General features: G+C 43.4%; 1 protein-coding gene across 4 annotated transcripts in view; it reads left to right on the forward strand.

The window, feature by feature from the left end:
- Nucleotides 1–13,316, forward strand: part of LOC126259584 (peptide transporter family 1-like) — a 422,849-nt gene that overhangs the window by 219,134 nt on the left and 190,399 nt on the right. The window contains exon 1 of one of the 4 annotated variants that reach the window (XM_049956495.1): nucleotides 10,533–10,658. The exons of the other annotated variants lie outside the window; for them this stretch is intronic. Within the exon in view, the coding sequence (XP_049812452.1) occupies nucleotides 10,620–10,658 (39 nt within the window). The 5' untranslated portion in view covers nucleotides 10,533–10,619. Of the gene's footprint in view, nucleotides 1–10,532; nucleotides 10,659–13,316 lie in introns of those variants that run through there. 4 annotated transcript variants of the gene reach the window in all.

The following is a 13,316-nucleotide window of genomic DNA, read 5'->3' on the forward strand; positions in this document are numbered from 1 at the left end:
GTTGTCCCTAGTACACTATCTGTGCAAAAGCATCTGGAGACCTATTAGTGGACATTAATAGACGCTGTGTCCACTCTTCGCCTTTATAGTGGCTTGAGTTGTGTTGGGGACATAGGCAGTGACGTGTCAGATTGTCTATGGTGGAACATCAGCATATTCTTCCTCAAGAGCAGAGAACAGAGGAGGTACTGATGTCGGACTCTCGGTTCTGGAGTGAGGTCGACTTTCTACCTTATCCCAAAGTTGTTCCATTGGATTCATGTCAGGACACTGGGCAGGCCAGTCCATTTCAGGAACGATATTGTTCAAAAATCATTGTCTGCTTTATGACAGGGTGCATCATCGTGGTGATGCAAACAATCATCGGCTCCGAACTGTTCATCTACTGTATGCAGTACATAATACCGTAAAATGTCTCCACATATTTCCATATTTAGCAGTCTTTTACGCGCAATAAGGGAATAACATCCTAACCACAAAAAACACCTCCTCACCATTACATCACCTCATACATACTTCACTGTTGGCTCTTCACATGATGGCATGTAACGTTCTCCAGTTAATCGCGAAACCCAAGCCCTTCCATGGGACTGACACAGGGTGCAGCGTGATTCATCACTCCTATCACTCGTTTCCAGCCATCCACTGCCCAGTTGCGTCACTCTTCACAACATCTCAAGATAATCGCTTACCATTTACTACAGAAATGTGTGGCTTATGAGGAGATGCTCAAAAATTGTACCCCTATGCACAGTCATTGTCCTACGTAGACTAGACTGGTACCACATTGGAGCTCACGAGTAATTCCCTAGACTGGTTTCATGCGATTTTTATAACCTTCCTCCGTAATGTTGGAGAGTCCCTGTGCTTTAGCACTCGAGTTCTGCCTGGTCTTTGTTTAGCTGTAGTTGGTCCTTGGCGTTTCCACTTTACAAACATGTCATCAACAATCGACTTGGACAGGCTTAGTAGGGTTGAAATGACCCTGATGGAGTCGTCACTCAGGTGAAATCCAATATGACTAGTCCTAGTTCGAAGTCCTGATCTTCCCACTCTGCTCTTACTGCATGTCCACCGAGAACACAATACACACCCGCCTCCTTTTATACTGGTAGGTCCGCCTGTCGTTAATCTAGTTGTCAGTTCCGCATTACTTTGGGGAGGCCGGATGCTTCTGATCAGATTCCTGCTGGCCAAATCGATCTTTTGAAGACTGTTGCGTTCTGCATCGAACGACACAGCCTTTCCAGTAACCTCCGAAAAAGCAGCGTAAAGTTCTATCGTATGCTACTTGGTGGGCCTTCGACCCATAATTTATAGACAGCTTTCATCAGCTGATGTGTAGAGACTGGACGACCACTACGGGGGCATATCTTAATTTTTTTGTCTCGTGATAACGGTTGAATGTTTGTATCACGTCGCTGAGGTGTACGAAAATTCGGCGTGCAATTACCGGTGCTGACAAATATTGTGGTCGTAAACTGACAATGCGCGCACGTTATATGCTCGAAATGACTGAGCAAGTTGACACAATGAACAGCGTACACTTAGCGCATTGTCTGTCTCGTTCACGACTGCACGCAAATGGCTGTACTTGGCGATTTCCTTTGGTGAAAGAGAAGGAATGGGCTGATGAAACTCATGCAATGGCTTTAAGCCATGGGAACTTCTAGCTACTTCTTCGCTTGCATCTCGCTGCACGAAGTTTGATACGTTAATGATGATGGAATATGAGTTGAATAAAATGAAAAGCACTCAACGGGGTTGTCAGAAATGCGGCGTAAAACTGGAGCTTCAATGCCCTTAAAATCCGCACGTATGTTTAAAAAAATAAGAGGAACAGAGCAGCGAGAAAATTAAATTGTAAGCTCTATTGTAAACAATAAAATTAAAAACAATACTACAATTGTTAAAGAAATTTGGAATAAATGGCAAGTTTTTTATACTAAATAAAATATATTTTATGCAAGTTGTTCAAACCTATGGACGCTGACGTTCTGATGAGGAGGCAGACGAACTGTTGGAAAAATTAAAGAAATTGAAAATGGTAGTAAATCCCATTATAAGGTGCCAATAAAAGATTGTAGTTCAAAAGTGGTACAGATTTAAAGAGAGATTCTTAAGTAGGAAACTTCAACTGTGTTTCCATTAGTAATTAACGAGAAGTACCCACTTTTTTTAAAAAAAATTCAGGATTTTGAATATGTGAAGGATTTTTCTTAACCTTTTGAACCTTAAAATTAATCATAAACGTGCTCACGGAAAGAAGCATTTGCAACAGATCGCAGAACGATTGTAGAGGCTCCATCGTTCATCTTGTGTAAGACCTGTAAGGACAAAATAAGATAGGCTGAGGCTAGTACAGAGCCATACAGGCAATAGTTTTCCTTTCGCTATGTTTGCGAGAGGAACAGAAAAGGGAGAGTCTACCAAAGGCACAAAGTATTCTTAGCAATGCCCTGCACGGTGATTAGCGGATACGTACACAGGCGAAACCGTGGAATCTGTCGTGAACGAATCCTGTCTAACCGTACTGTTCCATCTTTTCTTCCCTTTTTGGATAAATATTGGTACTAAAAATTTAATACTCCATTAGCAATCGAACCGGAAACCTGCGCTCCGTGCGTGTCTGTGTTTGAGGCGTAAGCCGCCGAAACCGAAATTGCGAGAAGGGAAAATAGTAGCCGAAGGCTGTCATACGGAGCATCAGTTTTAGGGTACGTTTATGTTAGACCTGTGATAAGCAATAAGAGCGCCGAAGAGACAGACTAAAAAAAGCGTAGTTCTCAGCTTCTACGAGGCGTTCTTGGAACAGCTTTAATAACGACGTAGAGCCGAGTGTCGAGCAGTGTGGCTTTGAAATGAAACCAAAGTAGTCTTAACTATATCACCTAAGCTTTCCCATTTCTGTCGTACCGCAGTTGCTGAAAAATGGAGTGATGTACGCGTGTCAGTACTTTACTCTTGAAACCATACTGTATAACTACAAATACCCGATACACAGGAAATAATTGCATATGTTTTACCTAATTACCGAATTCTGATTCTCTTTTCAGATATCTGTCTACTGGTCAGTCAATTGGAAGCCTAGTGTTTTCGTTTCCTGTTCAACTGTTGTGAAGTGAAATGAAATGATCATGCTGCATTATTGGGCGGGAGTCCCTATCTGGGGTTGTTCTGGGCTCCTACTGCAAGTCTTCCTACTTGTCACACTTCGCAAATGAAGGCGAGATGTCCCCGAGCGAAGAAAATCTCCGACCTGGCCGGAAATCGAAATCGGAACCAGGGATTTAGAGGCAGTCACACGGACCACAAGGCGACGTGTTGCGGATCACTGTTCGGAAAATAATGAGAGCCGAGACAGCATTTACTTCGGAAGACTGTCATATTAAAAAAAGAAAAAGAAACACGTTGCAGGTGTTTATAACTTCAGAAAAATGCCCGATTAGCACATTATTTTTTGGAATTTTCTACCGCGCTTAGGAAGTATAGACTGAACAGGCCTTCGATTTATTCTGGTTCTACAGGGTGTTTCAAAAATGACCGGTATATTTGAAACGGCAATAAAAACTAAACGAGCAGCGATAGAAATACACCGTTTGTTGCAATATGCTTGGGACAACAGTACATTTTCAGGCAGACAAACTTTCGAAATTACAGTAGTTACAATTGTCAACAACAGATGGCGCTGCGGTCTGGGAAACTCTATAGTACGATATTTTCCACATATCCACCATGCGTAGCAATAATATGGCGTAGTCTCTGAATGAAATTACCCGAAACCTTTGACAACGTGTCTGGCGGAATGGCTTCACATGCAGATGAGATGAACTGCTTCAGCCGTTCAATTGTTTCTGGATTCTGGCGGTACACCTGGTCTTTCAAGTGTCCCCACAGAAAGAAGTCACAGGGGTTCATGTCTGGCGAATAGGGAGGCCAATCCACGCCGCCTCCTGTATGTTTCGGATAGCCCAAAGCAATCACACGATCATCGAAATATTCATTCAGGAAATTAAAGACGTCGGCCGTGCGATGTGGCCGGGCACCATCTTGCATAAACCACGAGGTGTTCGCAGTGTCGTCTAAGGCAGTTTGTACCGCCATAAATTCACGAAGAATGTCCAGATAGCGTGATGCAGTAATCGTTTCGGATCTGAAAAATGGGCCAATGATTCCTTTGGAAGAAATGGCGGCCCAGACCAGTACTTTTTGAGGATGCAGGGACGATGGGACTGCAACATGGGGCTTTTCGGTTCCCCATATGCGCCAGTTCTGTTTATTGACGAAGCCGTCCAGGTAAAAATAAGCTTCGTCAGTAAACCAAATGCTGCCCACATGCATATCGCCGTCATCAATCCTGTGCACTATATCGTTAGCGAATGTCTCTCGTGCAGCAATGGTAGCGGCGCTGAGGGGTTGCCGCGTTTGAATTTTGTATGGATCGAGGTGTAAACTCTGGCGCATGAGACGATACGTGGACGTTGGCGTCATTTGGACCGCAGCTGCAACACGGCGAACGGAAACCCGAGGCCGCTGTTGGATCACCTGCTGCACTAGCTGCGCGTTGCCCTCTGTGGTTGCCGTACGCGGTCGCCCTACCTTTCCAGCACGTTCATCCGTCACGTTCCCAGTCCGTTGAAATTTTTCAAACAGATCCTTTATTGTATCGCTTTTCGGTCCTTCGGTTACATTAAACCTCCGTTGAAAACTTCGTCTTGTTGCAACAACACTGTGTTCTAGGCGGTGGAATTCCAACACCAGAAAAATCCTCTGTTCTAAGGAATAAACCATGTTGTCTACAGCACACGTGCACGTTGTGAACAGCACACGCTTACAGCAGAAAGACGACGTACAGAATGGCGCACCCACAGACTGCGTTGTCTTCTATATCTTTCACATCACTTGCAGCGCCATCTGTTGTTGAAAATTGTAACTACTGTAATTTCGAAAGTTTGTCCGCCTGAAAATTTACTGTTGTCCCAAGCATATTGCAACAAACGGTGTATTTCTATCGCTGCTCGTTTAGTTTTTATTGTCGTTTCAAATATACCGGTCATTTTTGAAACACCCTGTATGTTTAAAAATGATATGTATTATTACGTGGACTGGCTGATGACAATTTTGAGTTCACAAACATTAATTTTGATGACTGGGTAAAACAAAGCGATGATGGAACAAGTAGGTCTTTCTGCATTTGTCAGACGGAAGGTCCAAAATTTTTTGATGTTAATGCTTTGCCTAACTGTGATAAAACTATACATTTTGTTACTTTAGGCTATGAAAACTTTCCACTTTTATCCAGTTCATAAAAAGCTCACTTTGCCTGACTGTGATGAAACTATACCTTTTGTTGCTCTAAACTATGAAGATCGTTCACTTTGACGCGGTTCTTTAAGGCGTAACTTAAGGCATTAGTTAGATGCTGACAAAGAAAATTTCAAGAGTAGTGTACTGCTAGCATGCAGAACTGTTGAGTGTTCCTTCGGTATAATGTATCAGAGACACAAAAGCAAATTTCTGTAGCGGTGGCCCATGATATTGTTAGATGCATTTGCTTCCTGTATATGTTAATAATTGACAGAGTTGGTATTCAGGGTTATCTTAGAAAGAAAACAAGCAATAAAATCCACACGCGATACTAGCGAAGAAAACTCAAGCAGAGGTTATCGACGCTCTTATCGCTTCTGAAGCGTGGCTAAGAGCGATACCCCAATATAAACACTGCTACGGAAATGTTATTCATCAGACAAGAATCATAGGATGTAGCTCCACGACACTTCCGTATCCCTGACTTCCATCTCACCATCTATAGCTATCCCATCCATCTTATTAACACATAAAGATATCTTGGACTACCCTTCGACCGCTAACAGACATGGCGTTCCATCTACTAGCCAACCAACAAAAGCCCAATAGCAGACTAAAATTATTGAAACTATTAACAGGTTGTACATGGGAATCATATCCTTCCACAGTCATCTGCACTCACAATAGCCTTATCCGTCCCACTTTCACTTTTGCCAATGAAAGCTGCGTCTCTGTACCCCTCAAAATTTTGCTACTTCTCACAAGTCCGAGAACATGATGCACCCTGCCTAGCCTTTCGATTTGCGGTAGGATTTTGGAACATTGCTGTGTTCGACCATTATGAACTACCTCGAAGAAAACGATTTATTGGCATATAGTCAGCACTGATTCAAAAAATATCGTTCTTGTGAAACACAAGTAGCTCTTTATTCTCTCGAAGTAATGAGCGCTATCGACAGGTGATACCAAATTAATTCCATATTTGTAGATTTCCAGAAGGCTTATTGACACCGTTCCTTATAACCGACTTCGGATTAAACTACATGCCCATGAAGTATCGTCTCAGTTGCGCGACTAGATTCGTGATTTTCTGTTTCAAAGGTTATCTTTGTAGAAACAGACGAAAGGTCATCGGGTAAAACAGAAATGATATCCGGAATTCCAAAGAAAGTGTTACAGCCCCTCTGTTGTTCCTGATGTACATAAACGATTTAGGAGTTAACCTGACAAGTCCTCTTAGATTGTTTGCAGCTGATGCCGTTGTTTACCGTCAGAAGATCAAAACCACTTCAAAAATGATTTAGACAAGCTATCCGTATGGTGTGATAAGTGGCATTTGAATCTAAATAATGAAGAGTGTTAGGTCATCCACATGAGTACTAAAATGAAACCGTTAAATTTCGGTTACGCGATAAGTCACAGAAATCTGAAGGTTGTTAATTCAACTAAATATTTAGAGATTACAGTTACGAATAACTTAAATTGGAACGATCACATTGATAATATTGTGGGGAAAGCGGACCGAAAACTGCGATTTATTGGCAGAACACTTAGAAGAACTACAGGTGTACAAAAGAGACTGCTTACATCATGCTTGTCCCTCTGTGCTACAGTGTTGCTGTGAGGTATGGGATGCGTATTAGGTAGAATTGACGGAGGACAACGGAAAAGATTAAAGAATGGCGCTCATTTTGTAATATCGCGAAATAGGGGAGAGAACGTCGGTTATGATACACGAGTTGGGGTGGCAGCCATTAAAACAAAGGCGTCTTCGTTGCGGTGAGATCTTTTCAATCGCCAACTTTCTCCTCCGAATGCGAAAATATTTTCTTGGTGACCATTTAAATAGGGAGAAATAAACGTCATAATGAAATAATAGAAATCAGAGCTCAAGTAGAAAGATTTAAGTATTCGTTATTACCGTGCGCTGTTCGAGAATGAAATGGTATAGAAATACACTGAAGAGCATAAGAATCTGGTACACCTGCCTAATATCGTATAGGGCCCCCTTGAGCACGTAGAAGTGCCGTAACACGACGTGCCATGAACTCGACTAATCTCTGAAGGACTGCTGGAGGTAACTGACATCATGAATCCTGCAGGGCTGTCCATAAATCCGCAGGAGTACGAGGGGTGAAGACCTCTTCTGAACAGCACGTTGCAAGGCATCCCAGATATCGTCAATAATGTTCATGTCTGGGGAGTTTGGCTGCCAGCAAAAGTGTTCAAACTCAGAAAAGTGTTACTGGAGCCACTCTGTAGCAATTCTGGAATTGTGGGGTGTCGCATTGTCCTGCTGGAATTGTCCAAGTCCGTCGGAACGCACAATGGACATGAATGGATGCAGGTGATCACAAGGATGCTTAAATACGTGTCGCCTGTCAGAGTCGTATCTAGACGTATCAGGGTTCCCATATCACTGCAACTGCACACGTCCCACACCATTACAGAGCCTCCATCAGCTTGAGCAGTCCCCTGCTGACAAGCAGGGTCCGTGGTACACATCCATACACATCAATCCGCTCCATAAAATTTGAAACGAGACTCGTCCCACCCGGCAACATATTTCCAATCATCAACAATCCAATCTCGGTAGTGACGGGCCCAGGCGAGGCGTAAAGCTTTGTGTCGTGAGGTCATTGAGGATACACGAGTGGGTCTTTGGCTCCGAAAGCCCATATTGATGATGCTTCGTTGGATGGTTCGCACGCTGACACTTGTTGATGGGCCAGCATTGAAATCTGCAGCAATTTGCGGAAGAGTTGTACTTCCATCACCTTGAACGATTCTCTTCAGTCGTAGTTGGTCCCGTTCTTGCGGGATCTTTTTCCGCCCGCAGCGATGTCGGAGATTTGATGTTTTACGGGATTCCTGATATTCGTGGTAGACTGGTGAAATGTTCGTACGGGAAAATCCCCACTTCATCACCACCTCAGAGACGCTGTGTCCAATCGCTCTTGCCCGCATCTCGTGGTCGTGCGGTAGCGTTCTCGCTTCCCACGCCCGGGTTCCCGGGTTCGATTCCCGGCGGGATCAGGGATTTTCTCTGCCTCGTGATGGCTGGGTGTTGTGTGATGTCCTTAGGTTAGTTAGGTTTAAGTAGTTCTAAGTTCTAGGGGACTGATGACCATAGATGTTAAGTCCCATAGTGCTCAGAGCCATTTGAACCATTCCAATCGCTCGCGTGCCGGCTATAACACCACGTTCAAACTCACTTAAATCTTGATAACCTTCCATTGTATCAGCAGGAACCTATCTGATAACTGCGCCAGGCACTTGTTGTCTTACATAGGCGTTCCCAACCGCAGCGCCGTATTCTCATATCTCTGTATCTGAATACACATGCCTATACCATTCTCTTTGACGCTTCAGTGTAGCTTGAATGCAGTACGATGAACCCTCTGCCAGGCGCGTAACTGTGAACTGCAGGGTAGTGCTGTAGATGTACGGAATATAAGTTTAGCAATTTTACAGTGACAACGTTAACGCCAAAGGCAAAAAAAAAAGAATACACAGCATATACCTCGATGTTCGTGCTCTCATTTTCTCTTTCTTTGGCTCAAGTGTAAACGCTTATTCGCAAATACAAATCAATTGATGGTGGACACTCGAGAATTCCCGTCCGACCGACAAACTGAAAGTGTGTTGGCACTATGACCGACCGACCGACGAGCTTTTTTTCCAACGGCCCCCACCCTCCACCCAACTAATTGTGCCGTGTGTGACGCTGTCGTGCCAACAGCCCAACAAAAGTTCGTCTGTCGTCACTGCGCGCGGAGTTGAACGCTGTTCTAATATACATAATAGGATGCGAGATGGACGAAGTTTGAAGACAGGGTTTCAGGACAATTTCAAAGACGCAGATGTTTGTGGGACACGTCGTGCGAAGAGCATAGCAATAGAGATGCACTATATGAAGCACTTTTTTCATTTTTTTAAACGGATCCGTAATGATTCCCGTGTGCCACGCAGAGAGAATAAAAGTCCGTCGACCTTCTGTATTTCTGTTGTGACTTTCGATATATATAAATAAAATGTAAAAACCGAAATATCGAGTTTCAATGGATATTAATTCATAAAATATATTTGTTTCATTGTTTTAAGCGTTAAAAGAAATTCCAGCCTACATCCAAGATGTCTGTTAAGAAGAGCGAAGTGTGGGATTTTTGTTTACAATTGTAACAGTTGCTAAAAGTCTGTTTTCTTATGTATCTGTAGTTGTATTTAATAGATTCATTTCTTATGTATCTGTTGTTGTACTCATTAGATGATGTGCACGCCGCCACCATATCTAGCCTTCCTTCTTTTCTAATTTGAAATGAGTTTCTTAAACTAACAAGCCATCTTTTATCCTACGTCCCTAAGTATATTGATAACGTTTACATTAACGTCTTTTATTTTATTTATTTATTTTTTTACCGTATTGTATTTCCTCGGCCAAGTAGGAATCACGTTACAGGTTTCAGAAATCATTTACTTAATAATTGTGGGGATACAACAGCGCTGAATTTGAGATTCAGTTAACGCCTACCAAGCAGCTAACAGCATCTTCTCGCAGCTTACATACTTTCTCATGAGCATATCCTTTTTTCGTAAAGAATGGTTTGTTGATGTTCAGCAGCTCCGAAATGCAGATTCATCCATTCTTAGATAATTACGGTTGGCTCTGAGCACTATGCGACTTAACTTCTGAGGTCATCAGTCGCCTAGAACTTAGAACTAATTAACCTAAGGACATCACACACATCCATGCCCGAGGCAGGATTCGAACCTACGACCGTAGCGGTCGCTCGGCTCCAGACTGTAGCGCCTAGAACCGCACGCCCACTCCGGCCGGCAGATAATTACGAAAAATCTCCGGACCCCAGCAGCAAAGTACCAAAACGTGGGTGAACTTCTTTCTTTGCACTAGCCACTTCTTAGCCCTGTTACCTTTAAAACAGCCAAGACAAAGCCACGTTTTTGTTTCTGTATAAAACCAAGCGGAATCTCGTAGAATGTAAACCAATGCGCTTATGATATATGAATCACAACAGAGCGGCGCTATAATCGCTGAGTGCAGTTGGTTGGTAGGTGTGTAGGTTGCCGCGAAATTGATCGATCGGTCTGCCGGTAAATTGGTGCACGTGTAGGGGCCTTAAAGCGGTCTCTAGGCGGCATAGAAGCATTAGCGGAAGCAAGAAAAGGCGAACGGTGAAAGGCGGGCGCGCATACTGCGACGCGGCGGGCAGCTGTTCAGTTGCCCCCACCGCCAGCTGGTCGCGCTGCAGCGCCGCCTCGTGGGCCGACGCGACAGTCTGCCAGCAACGGCCATGGGGGCCGTGTCACAGCTGGAGCTCCAGCAGGAGAAGGTACGCACACAGCCGAGCGCACAGTTTACCTCCCGCGCGGCTTGCAGCCTTCAACTCTGACAAGTCCTACTTTCGCTGATGCCGCGAGGACGCGACGCCGGGCCCTGCGAGCGCCCGTCTCTTCTGCGAATTACGGAACCTAGAGTGGCCTGATGGTGACAAGTTGTTTGCATCGACGAGTGCGAATTGGGGTCCAATTGGAGTAGTGCAGAGGTCGGCTGGAAGCGACGGAGAGGCGGTTTCTCGGCAGTGTGTTACGTGTGTACCCCAGTGGCGGAACGCGTGTGAATTGGCACAGCTGTCAGTTTGGACAGTCGTTGGGCGTCAGCTGACGGGTGAAAGTGTGGCTCGCCGTTCGCCTCGAGGAAATCGCGGATTAGTACACGTGTGATTAGTGGGGAATGTATATAAATAAAATATCGTAGATTACGTTGAGGCTGTCTTCTCATAGTAAATACGATGTTTTCTTCAACCTATTTAGGAAGTCGTTAGAATCTGCCGTGTTTATTTAAGTTTAGTTGCTTTAGCTCTTCGTATAAACCATAGCCTCGCAAAAACAAACTAATCATCGTCCTAATATATTCTGTGTCAATGGCTTTGGGATTATTCTTCACTTGGAAAGTTGTAGACGCTCAAAAGCCAGCAGTAAGAAAAATACGTGTTCATTCACAGTCATCTAGTAGCTGCCTATTAGGCATTCTGACTGTACCTACGCAATTCATAAGCATAATCACTAACGACATTCATCATAAGTAATCTACAACAATTTGAGAAAGTGATGTCCGTACAACAATAGAGGGGAAAAATGATTTTTATTACCCGTTACTGAAGCTGTCAGTGGCTCAAAAAGTTCAATATACAGGAAGAAAATTTTTTAATCATTTGTCGAATAACATAAAATGTGACAGGTAGCAAAACAACTTTTAAAACTAACCATTTCTTCTGGACACATACTCCTATTCCATAGACCACTTTCCTAAAGTTGGTAGACTGTAAAAAAAACTACATTTTTAGTGTAGTTCCAAGAGAAGGACTGAAAAATATCCAATAATATTGATATATTCATATCCTATAAGCTGACGTGTTACACATAATTTCTACAAAGCAAATCATTCATACGATCTAGGAACATATAATTAACAGAAAATTGTCTTGCCGCATGCGGAACTTATCAGCCAGTGCAGCGAGCTTCACTTTCTCACTGAAATGATTTTAGAAGCTCCGAAAGTGTCCAGTATTTAAATTTAACGTTATGTCTTGGAATGAAAAAATTTCTTAATTTGGATAACTCTACGTACCGGTACGTAAAATTGTACTTTGCTTTTCCACCCTTCACTGCTGACCTACGCAAATAACGCACAGGTAGTTTTGCAACAGGACATTTGAATACGAAGGAAAAATTGGAAACATTGTTAGCATTGCAGGTAGTGTGGAAAGCCGCACTGTTAGAGGAGAAATTTAAAAGAACTAACATCTAAATGTTTCACCCAAGAAAATGACAATCAGTACGGAACACGCCAAACTGAGCGGTGACAGCACATATCGGGACGCCACTTTGGATCATTAGTAACGAACAGCTTCGCGAGTGCATCGCGTTGATGGTTACTGCTATGCATTAGAGTACATAAAGTATTCTATGATCCAGCCACCATCGCATAACAAAAAAGAAATTGATCGTTAACTCCTATGTTCGATAACTGGTTCTCATGTCGTGTCTAAATCAGCTGTTAGCCGAGTAATCAAGAAAATGTTTCTCATGCTATGATAAACAAATTCAGCTATGCGAGTGTTTAACATTGCACGTCCCTCGGTAGCTGCAAGATGTGGGTTCTGCCCACTGCTACAAACTGTTCGCACAATTATACAGAGATTATAGGCCTTCACGCTGCAGACTGCATTCTTTCATTGTTTCTGTGTTCACTATTACGAAGTTAAAACTAGGAAAGTAACATTACATGTAATCTCGAGGCGCAGTACTTTATATTGACGCTCACGTCGAAATTTGACTATCTCTGAGGTTAAGCACGAAGCGAATGGAAAACTTGCTCCGATAAGACCACGAGTTGACAGCTAGCGTTGCGCTTGGCTGAGTTCGGCCTGGCTTGTGTGCTGTCAGACCGACTCGCGACCTTGGTGCAGCCTTTAACGTTATCGCGAGCACTGTGCAAACGGCTGCTTTGTGACTCCTTTCTTTAAAATCAACGTTTACGTCATATTGGTCCAAACATTTTTGATTCGATTCCCTAACCTCTAAGATGAAATAAATTGTCACCTTCGCTGACGCTCCGCACCAACACAACGGCACGTTGGTACCTTCCGAGGAATGTAAGAATTAATTGTTCAGAGAAAAGCAGCGTCTTAGTTAAGCTAGACAGACTTGGTTCTAATCTCTCCAGTACAAACATGATTTGGACCGTCAACCTCGTAAATTGTTTGTTAATGGTGCGGTGACATCTCGAAAGCCGTGAGCGCTGCTTTTCGTGGTCCCTGCACGATCTGAGACAGTCCCAGATCGAGAGAGATTGTTCACGGCTTGCTATATTGTTCTTTTGATTTTAACGTCTCAAGCGGATGAAGAACTGGGTATCAGTCTCATTTGCGTTTCATTTCTCGCGACACAAGAAAAGAAAATAAACTTAACATAGAAGGGGAAAATGA

The sequence above is a fragment of the Schistocerca nitens genome, chromosome 5 (assembly GCF_023898315.1).
Source record: "Schistocerca nitens isolate TAMUIC-IGC-003100 chromosome 5, iqSchNite1.1, whole genome shotgun sequence".
Taxonomy (NCBI): Eukaryota; Metazoa; Arthropoda; class Insecta; order Orthoptera; family Acrididae; genus Schistocerca; species Schistocerca nitens.